We start from the raw sequence: 9948 nt of genomic DNA on the forward strand, positions 1-9948 counted from the left end.
TTAACTTTTCCAAATTCGAAAAGTGTAGTGCTAACTTGACACACGTCACTTTTTTCGTTCAGTTTGAAATAAAATATAAAAATAAGTATTTATATAATTTTGCGCGCACTGGTTCAACAGACGCAATGGCTGAGTGAGCAGAGCACTGCGTGCCATTAGAGAGATCCGAGTTCGAGTGCTAGGGAAGGAACATTTTTTCCTTTTTTATTTATTTTTTTCTTGTTAAATTTTTATAAACTGTCCTTATTGAATTTTTTTGCTTCTTTGATCTAATTTTCTTTTGATTTATAGATTTTGTTGCTTTAAAAAGGAAACAATTTTTTTAAATTAAATTAAATTTTTAGAAACTATTTGCTGAAAGAGAAACAAGACCAATTCTGGCATCTGTCTTTCAACTCACCTCAGTCTTTCGAGAAACAACTATCTTGAAAGCTCTTCTGTATTTCGAATGAGTAATTGAAAGATGTGCTAATAGTGTTATTATATTTCGATGGCTGAGTAGAAGATCGACCTATCTCGGCAGCCAGTTCGAAAACGCCCTATCTCAGAAAATTTTTGAACAATGCTCTATCTCAGAAAACTTTTCAAGAACGCCCTACTTCAGAATTTGATTGAAAAACGCCCTATCTCGGAATTTAGTTGAAGAACGCCCTATCTCAGCTGCCGATTCGAAATCGCCTTATTTCAGCTTATTTTCAATGTATTTTCGTTTGAGATAGGGCGTTTTTGAACCAAATTCTGAGAAAGGGCGTTATTCAACCAAAATCTTAGATAGGGTGTTTTTCAATAAAATTCCGAAATAGGGCGTTTTTCAATCAAATTCTGAAGTAGGGCGTTCTTGAAAAGTTTTCTGAGATAGAGCGTTTTCGAACTGGCTGCCGAGATAGGTCGATCTCCCACTCAGCCATCGATTTATCGTTTAGCAATAAGTTTTCTAAATCGAAATGAAAAAATATTTTTTTATAACAGGAAAAACTAAAAATTTGAGAAACAGAAACTAAAAGAAAAAAAGAAGAAATTTATTGAAAACAAAAAAAAAATTCAAAATCATTCGTTAAAAAGTTAAGTAAAGGTTTTTGTTTACTAAACTTTAATGTACATTAAATGCTGTTAATGAATCACAAACTGACTCTGAGAGGGAATTTTTTCAAATCGTTACTGAGGGACACCTTAAGTAATCATTAAACGACTCTGAGTGCGGCTGTAAGCTTTTTTTCACCATTAAAAATTCTGTTCATGATTCTTTAAAATGCCACCACGAATTAAAGTGCTGTGATTAGTGTGACCATGAGTGATCTTGACTGATTGTCAAAGTAAGCTTGTTTGGATATGTGCTCGCTCTCAGTGTCCAAGCTACATGGGCCGTGGCATGCCAACACACATAACTAACTTTTCGATATTTTTCTTCTTGTACGTAAGGTGTCGCCTACTCGTACCAGGGCGAATAAACGTGGTGAACGTGCTGGCATTGTATGCTTTGTGTGTAGCTTTTTCTTGTAGTTGGGGCCTCGTGGCTGAACAAATATATTTTAGCTGACTTGCTATGTGACTTTGATAAATTGATTTACCTGCTGTTAATTCTAATAACCATTTTTGTATAATTTGCTTACACACATTTAATTTATTTACACACATTTGAAATAGGCTGTAAGGCTGTAAATTATTGATACACATCTTGATAAATATCTACATGATTTTTGTGCTTTTTCGTTGCAGGTCGGCCTCATGAATAACAAGTCCGCTTTACTTGTGTCATAAGCTAAATATATTTTACTGGGAATCTATTGCAAGTACATATATACTACATATGTACATACATACGTAAATCTATTGAGTGAAAATAATTCCAATTTGAAATTCTAGAGGCTTATGCTGGATTATTATTACCCACTTTAGTATGCGTACATAAGCATATGCAAATTTTAAATCTAATCAAATAGACCAAAAATCATACATATAAATACATATATTTTGTAAAGCATTCCTTGGACGACGCAAAAAGAGAGTTTTAAAAAGAAACATTGGAAAATGTTCAGTCCTGATTATGAAAAGCGTATTCTGAAACATTGTAGTCCAGTCGCTCGAAATCTCTTCAACGCATTCGAGGCGGCTTCAACATCAACATCTCTTGATCGATTTATACCATGCAGGTGAGTTGTAACAGAAATTACCATTTCCACAAACTTAACAGTGATATTAGAACTGAATGACTGTCAGTTTATTCAAGTTTTCATTTTAACAATTATAAAAGAATCTATTGAATCAATTCAATTATATAATTATGGACAAAAGCTCGAACGTTTTTGGAATACGAGTAAATATCTGTTTAGTACAGTCAAATTCCAGCCATTATATGTCCTCAATAAAACTATGCTTAAACTTTACTGCACGACGATTTTAATCCATGTTTTTGTAAGAGAAGTTTTTTCTTTTGAGAAAATACACTCAGAGGTTCGCTATGGATTTTGGTTGTTGCTCAGACCAGGTTTCGAACATGGGCTTTAAAGAAAGTTATTATCAGGGCACAAAGTTTTAAACTTTTGCTTGGAATTGCTTATTTTGCTTATTCAGGGTTTCCAAGCTTAAGACCATGCTTATTTTGCTTATTTCAACTTATAAAGCTAAGTATGGACCTCTTAAGAAAACGGTCAAGGAAAAAATTGCTATTATTTCGTGTGTGTGAATAGCAGTGTCAAAGGAATTTTGACATCTGATATTTCACAGCATGCTGTCTCACCTGTTCTTTACGAAATAATGGAAGGGGTATATATTTCTATAGAAAACAAGGGAGGCCTTGTCCTCTTTCTTCACCAAAAACTTTAGAAAACGATATTAGCAAATTTCTTAAGAACTCCGTACTGCTTAAGAAAATTTGGCTTTTCTTGAGCATTTCTGAGAAGTGTTTAAAAATAATAGCATAAAAACAGATTTGGCTTTTAATAACTCATAACTTTAATTGCATTTTTTTTCGATACATAAATTTAAAACCGAAGGTTTGTCTCTACGGGAAAGCATTGGTCTTATTGAAGAGATTAAAAAAAGTGAACTCAAATGGAGAATAATTAATATTAAAAGAAATTAAATTCAGTTTTGAAAATAAATTAAGGATTCATATCTTAGTATAATATAATCCGCATTATTTTTGATAATAATAATAGAGATAACATATGTATGTTAATGCTTGGCCGAGCTTCTCCTCCAACTTGTGGCGTGCGCCTTGATGTTGTCACAGAAAGAGAAGGGACCTACAGTTTTACCCTGACTCCGAACGGCGATTGTATTTTTATGAGAAGCTGTTTTTCATGGCAGAAATACACTCGGATGCTTGCCGCTGCCTGCCGAGGGGCGATCACTGTTAAGAAAAAACCTTTTTTCTATATTTTTTGTTGATTTGATCAGGGCTTGAACCGCGCACCGCTAACCATTATACCACAGCGGCCACATTATCTATATATTTAATACGCGAAGGGATTTTTTGTTTTTCGAAAAGGCTTGCCACCTGTTAAAATATTAAAATCAAATTATTTAATAATCAGTGCCATCAAATCCGCAGGCGTCTAACTAAAAGCCTTAAACTGTGGATGTGCAATAGCGTTTTACTTTTTTGAAAAGAGTTAAATTATTACAATCTGGGTATCAATCGAAATAATTTTGAGAAGCTCTGTTTCTTAGCTGAACTATAGGAGGGTTGCCACCTGTTTAAAAAATCGTATTAGGTAAGAGACATATGTATCACCATATGGGTGCCAAATGAAAGGGGTTTCAGAAAGTAGTAGTTTGAAAATATTTTGAAGAGGGCTGCCACCTGCTGCAAATGTCGAATTTATTTTACTGGATGTAAAACGAAGGAGTGCTAAGGAATCTTTAGTTTGAACGCTAAGAATATTTTTGAGGTATTGGAAGAGGGTTGCCACCTGTTTAAAAAGCTAAATTCAAATTATTTAATAAGATAAATGAATTATTAAAATATGGGTATCTATCGAAGAGGGTTTGAAAAATTTCTATTTCTGAACTGTATTGCAGTGTCCGGCGAAGGAGAGTTAGCAATGATTAAGCTTGAAAATACTTTTGAACAGGGCTGCCACCTGTTTGAAAGGTCCAACTCAATTAACTAATTCAGAAAGTATATGAAATATAAAAATACCGTAGTCAAAAGAAAGAATGTTAAGAAATCTTTAGTTTGAACATTTCGAATGTTTGAAGGGAGTTGCCACGTGTTTAAAAAGTTTCATTCAAATTATTCAGTAAGTTGGATGAATTATTAAAAGATGGGTATAAATATAAATGGGCTTGAAAGGGATTTATTCTTGACCTTTACTTAGGAGGGTTGCCATTTGTTCGATCAATCAAATTCGAATTAGTCCATCAGTTCATTGAAATACATGTGTATCACAATGCTAGACGAAAGAGATTTAAGAAGATTTTAGTTTGAAAAGGAGTTTCAAAAAGAGTGGTCAAATTAGGGACCTTAGCTTGTTGATGTATGATAAACTTTGATTTTTTTAATTAAGAAATTTTTCATCGGTCTACCCTATACCTTTGAACTTCGATGAAAATAAAAACATGCACTATGCGAGACTACTCTCCACTCAGAAACGGCTGCACGGTTTTGATGAAATATGGCACTCGGATCTTTTATAACTTTGACTAACATTTGGAATATTTTTTAAGTTTTTGAAATTAAATTTTGAGCGTTTTAAAGCCATCCGGATTCATTAGTGTTTAATAATATTAAAAAAGTGAGAGCTAAATCGATACATTCATGATACAAAAAAAAAAACTTTTTGATTAAAAAGCAGATTTTAGACAATTGCTCAATTGTGTTAAATACTAGGTTCTTTCCCTAACAATCCGGACCGGATCCGGTAGTTAGAGAATAAGCGAAAAGTTTGCTCTCAAAAATGGAACATAATCCAGAAGTACGGGAACGCAAAAAACTACATTTCGTGCCCAGAATTTGAGAAACAATTGATTCGCGTTGCTATGGTTTTTGTCACTTAAACGCAAATTCTTGGAAATTGAATTTTTGTTTCACAAACTTGATTTTAAGAATATAAAGATTGAAAATACACTCACTATTCCTCAAAAGCACCAAGTAAATGCAGGCAACATCTAAACACAAAACAGCTAATATGCACTTTGACACTTTATCCATTTTTACCCGGAGAAAAAGTCCGGGCTGTTTCGGGCAGGAAGAGGAAGACACTTACGACCCAATACGTTCCAATTTTCGCTCTCTATTACCCTTTTGTTGAGTACGGGAATGATTTCTGGGCTATTTTGAAGAACCTAATGATTAATAACACTGGATCACAAATTTGAATTTTGTTTTTGTTCTCCAAAAATATAACAGTTTCTGTGTAAATGTTTTGCACTTGTGTTAAAGCCTGTTCCTTTAGAAAAAAAATTAAGCTACTTATGAAGAAAATCTATGTATAAATAAGAAAGCAAGGATTGGTGAAATGAAAATGCGCAAGAATTTGTTGTATGAAATATGAGCAGAAAATAGTGTTACTCATACGCCACGTACACCTAAGTAGGTAGAGTGCTTGCATTGAAAGCAAGAGCTGTCAGAAATGATAAATTAATTTCTCAGAAACTAACAGAGCTATCGAAATGTGATGTACATACGGTTTATGGAGAATTTTATTAGCTTTCATTTTCCGTATTTTTTATTACGATTATTCAATTGGTTCGTTAGATATATGTACGTGATTAAGTGAATAACGGTAAATTGCAAATATCTCGAAAACTTATCCATAGAAAAAAAAATTATCTCGATTTTCGGTATCACCGAGCAATTCTACATAGGAATTGGATAGTGACATCTATAGAACATTTTTGCTGTAAACTAGTGTAATCATAATGATTTTAAATTACCTTAAAAATTCAAATTTTGTATTTATTGTCTTTTCTTTACCCAAAAACAGTATGTGATCTCTTATAAAATTTAAGAAGTTTTTTTCCGGTTCCTTCGATCACAAAAATCGATTCCTTGGCAGAAGAAAAGCAGAAATAAGTGTTTTAAACTTTTTGAAAAATTCACTGAATGCTGTTTTCAGGTCAAAAATGAAAACAATTGAAAACCCCTTAAGCTCTGAACACATCGAAAACGACATCACCACACGACACGACATTAAGGTTTTATCTACATAATCTAAACGCCATGTCGACGGCGACATGATTTTTTGAACGCGGCAGCGACATCATGAATTTGTTTGAGTTTGACATATAAGAAGAGGAAGAATCTTATCTGTCGCTAGAGAAATAGAAATAGATCCAATCTGGCCACAGCTGTTGCCGTGTCGTCACCAAAATAATTATCTACATAAGAGTACGCGTTAAAATAATTTGACAGCTCTGGTCCGTAGCCCGTCGTTTCCAATGTGTTCCAAGCTTTAACTTTGAAGGTTATTTGAAAGGTCAAGGCATTTTTTTCCGGGAAATTGTTTTTCGGCAGCTGTTTTCGTTCTCGAGATATTCGATTTTGTCACGAAAAAAGTTTAATCTCCACGCTGTGCAGCGTTGCTTAAAATCCAAAACACCACCTAAACTTTTTTGATTGAATGTTTGTATATCGCGAATTTTTTTCGTCTTTTTGCATTTGTTTTTAACAAAATGAGTTTTTCAAAAGAAAAATTGACTAAGGATTGCCGCCTGGGTGAATTTATAATTCCTGCCTTTCAATCAAATTTCCACATCTATCCACGAGTCGCTAATGTCACTGTAGAGTTGATTTTGGACAAGGATCTCGAAGGTGCCTTTATTGGGCGAAATTTGCTCAAAACTCGAATCATCTTCCTTATCTGCGATAGAAGCGCAAGTGAACATTATTTTATGTTTATCGTAACAATTCATCGAAATTAATTTATTTACCATCATCGTTAAAGTTAAATTATCCATTTCGCAATAAATTATTTTATAACTACAGTTACTGTAATCGGAATGCTAAAAATTTTGCAGGTTACAATTATAGCCCAGCTCTGCTCTAAATATTTATTGAGTCCGAAATAAAACACGGGTATATTTTTTCGATATAGAACAATTAAAACTCGGACATTACCTTTTTTCCCCTCAAAAGCATTGTGCGACCACTTTAATACTTATAGAAAGGTCCTATCTCACATTTTTGTTCTTTCAAACATAGTTTGAAAATTTAGCGAAAAGCAAAGTTCTACGAATTTCTTCGAAGTGCTCCGTGGTCTAAAAATTTGCATATTTCTTTATTCTAAAAACCACATGCATTGCTTTTGGGAGTTAACTTTAACATGGGTATTTTGGCAAGATCGTACTCTACTCAATACGCTATGCGTAAAGCAATCCTCTTGCTAGGGTCTGACCTTGAGAATTATTTATTGTTATTGCGATCGCTACAATAATTTTGAATTGGCGACGTTTAAATACAAAAGCAAGTGTTGATTCGCTGGGCTGTTAATTTATACGGGGTAGTATAATTCGTTTCCCTTGTGAATCACGTGTTTAAAGTCCATTAACTAACCCTTTATAAATATGTATGTACATATTTGTATTGCTAAATAGAGAAAAATCCTAAATCACTGGAAAGTGTCGGTAATGCAGTGAATAGGAACAATTTAGATTTTTTCCGACCATACTTTTCAACCTGAATTGAACTTGAAATATAAAAGGGCGCACGATTAAGCCAAAGAAACATACACGGAAATGAGTGGGCTGACGAGTTGGCTAAGGCCGGAGCATCTTTGGATGAATCCGAAGCAGAAACTATAAATTGTCCCCTCGGACTCATAAAAACGGAACTGCATCTGCAATTCACACGTATGGCTAATACACGTTGGAACAACCTTCAAACCTGCAAAACTGCGAGGAACATATGGCCGCACTATGAAAAGCCAAAGACAGAAGAACTTCTCAAGAGATCGGGGAAAGATATAGTCAAATTAATAGCCACGATAACGGGACATTGGCCCATTGGTGAACATGCAGCTAAAATGGGCCTTCCGTATTAAAGCGCAGGTACCCACGAAAGTAAAAACGGAGAACGTGTCAGCTGACACGATCTATCTTATGGGAGCTGCGTGCTAACAAGAACTCACCATCGCATGACCGTGACGCAGACGTTGCTTCTCTGTCTTTCTATCAACAGCAAACTTAATATGTCTCTACGTACTTCTACGCTACGTACACGTTCTTGGGTAACCGCGCTCTAACCCTCTGTGCCGTAGCTGTAATCTTGTGGGAAGTCAAGAAACAGTCCTTCACTATCTTTGCGAGTTCCCAGCATTGGCACAAATAAGCCAGATCACACTCGGGAGTTTTTCCATCCAAAATCTTGGGGAAATTTCCAAATTTACCATTACTAACCTAAATAGATTCATCGGAAAATCCCAATGGTTTGACGAACCCAACGAATCATGAAAGCAGATAAAATCAGGGGTCCCAGAGAAAGCGTATCAAAAGGGTCCTTTCAGCACTAATGGGGTCCTGGGTTTGTACCAGGCGACGCTTCTACCAACCAACCAAGCGAACAATAATTTTTTGTTTGAAAAGTTTTAAGCAGGGACGTGAACCGGGCGAAATATTTGGACGGTTCGGTTCAGCGGTTCGAACCATTATTGCACTTTTGGATTGGTTCATCAAAGCAGGTTTTTTGCTCTTTGAACCGGGGTTTCGGTTCGGTTCAACGGTTCGGAAATACAAAAAATATAACCCGTATCGAAGAAAGGTCGTTGTTACAAGCGGATCTAAGCAACGTGGTTAGTTGGTCTAATGCAAACTATATGCCACTAAACCTTAAAAAATGTAATGTTATGTGTTTCTCTCGAAGCGCAGTTCAACCAACTGTTTATTCAATAACAAATGGAATGGATTCCAAACTCAATTTCAACCTTCATTTTAATGTTACAATCAATAAAGCCAAAGGCGTTTTTGCATTTGTAAAGCGATAGTCAAATGAGTTCAAAGATCCTTATGTTACAAAAGCTCTTTTTACCACTTTAGTAAACCTATACTAGAATTCGGATCTATTGTCTGGAATCCCCGCTACCAAGTTTATTCAGAAAGGATTGAATCAGTTCAAAAACCATTCTTGCTTTTTGCATTAATATTTATCGTAAAATTAATGACAGGCTTGATTAATAGCCCAGCCCTTCTGGCTGAGGTGAATTTTAATATTCCCTGTCGAGTGTAAAGACACTTTTTACCTCTGTTTTTGAAGCCATGCAAAACTAATTTTGAACTAAACGAATCATTCCGTGGTTTATGCCAAGATTTTAACACTCATTCCAGCACGTTTGACATATCGGACTCGATTTTTACTATAAAGAAAACTGTCATTTCCACTCTCAATAATTTAAATACTTTAGCATATCCAATCAGCTAATGAATTTGGTTCAGTAGCTGAATAGTTGATCAAATGAGGTAGAAGGTTGTCATTACATTTGATATTGGCACATGGTAAACAAACATCGTATGTATGTATTACCATATTTAACAAAACGAAAAAAAGGGTAAATTTATCTATTGAAAATTGGTTGAAACGAACCTTTAAACCTTTATGAAAAGCAGTGATGGGCAAAATTGTATTTACTAAGTATTAAATACTAAGTACAAAAGTATTTAGGTATTTTGTGTTGTTGTAAATACCAAAGTACTATTTACTTAGGTATTTAGGAGCTGCTAAATACCCAAGTAAACAATACTTAGGTATTTAGTTGGTGCTAAATACTCAAGTAAAAAGTATTTAGGTATTTAGGAGCTATTAGATATTAAAGTAAGAAAAATTTGAGTATTTAGGAGCTGCTAGATACCAAAGTACAAAAGACGAAAGTATTTAGTAGGCGCTAAATACTCTGGTCCAAAGTACTCATGTACCTTGGGGATGCAAAATACTTTCACTAAAGTACCAAGGTATTTAGTCGATGGCTAAATACTTTCAAACTAAATACTGTATAATTTCTCCTAAATTATACA

At 34.5% G+C, this 9948-nt stretch overlaps 1 protein-coding gene across 2 annotated transcripts in view; it reads left to right on the forward strand.

Annotated features, from left to right (window-relative positions):
* Nucleotides 1-9948, forward strand: part of LOC118734051 (fizzy-related protein homolog) — a 194590-nt gene that overhangs the window by 1725 nt on the left and 182917 nt on the right. The window contains exons 2-3 of one of the 2 annotated variants that reach the window (XM_036463747.1): nucleotides 1717-1790; nucleotides 1864-2150. In XM_036463747.1, coding sequence (XP_036319640.1) covers nucleotides 2029-2150 — 122 coding nt within the window. In that variant the 5' untranslated portion in view covers nucleotides 1717-1790; nucleotides 1864-2028. Of the gene's footprint in view, nucleotides 1-1716; nucleotides 2151-9948 lie in introns of both variants that reach the window. The other variant, XM_036463746.1, reaches the window with a different exon arrangement.

The sequence above is a fragment of the Rhagoletis pomonella genome, unplaced genomic scaffold, assembly GCF_013731165.1.
Source record: "Rhagoletis pomonella isolate Grant_MI unplaced genomic scaffold, Rhpom_1.0 Rhpom_scaffold_00002, whole genome shotgun sequence".
NCBI classification, from domain to species: Eukaryota; Metazoa; Arthropoda; class Insecta; order Diptera; family Tephritidae; genus Rhagoletis; species Rhagoletis pomonella.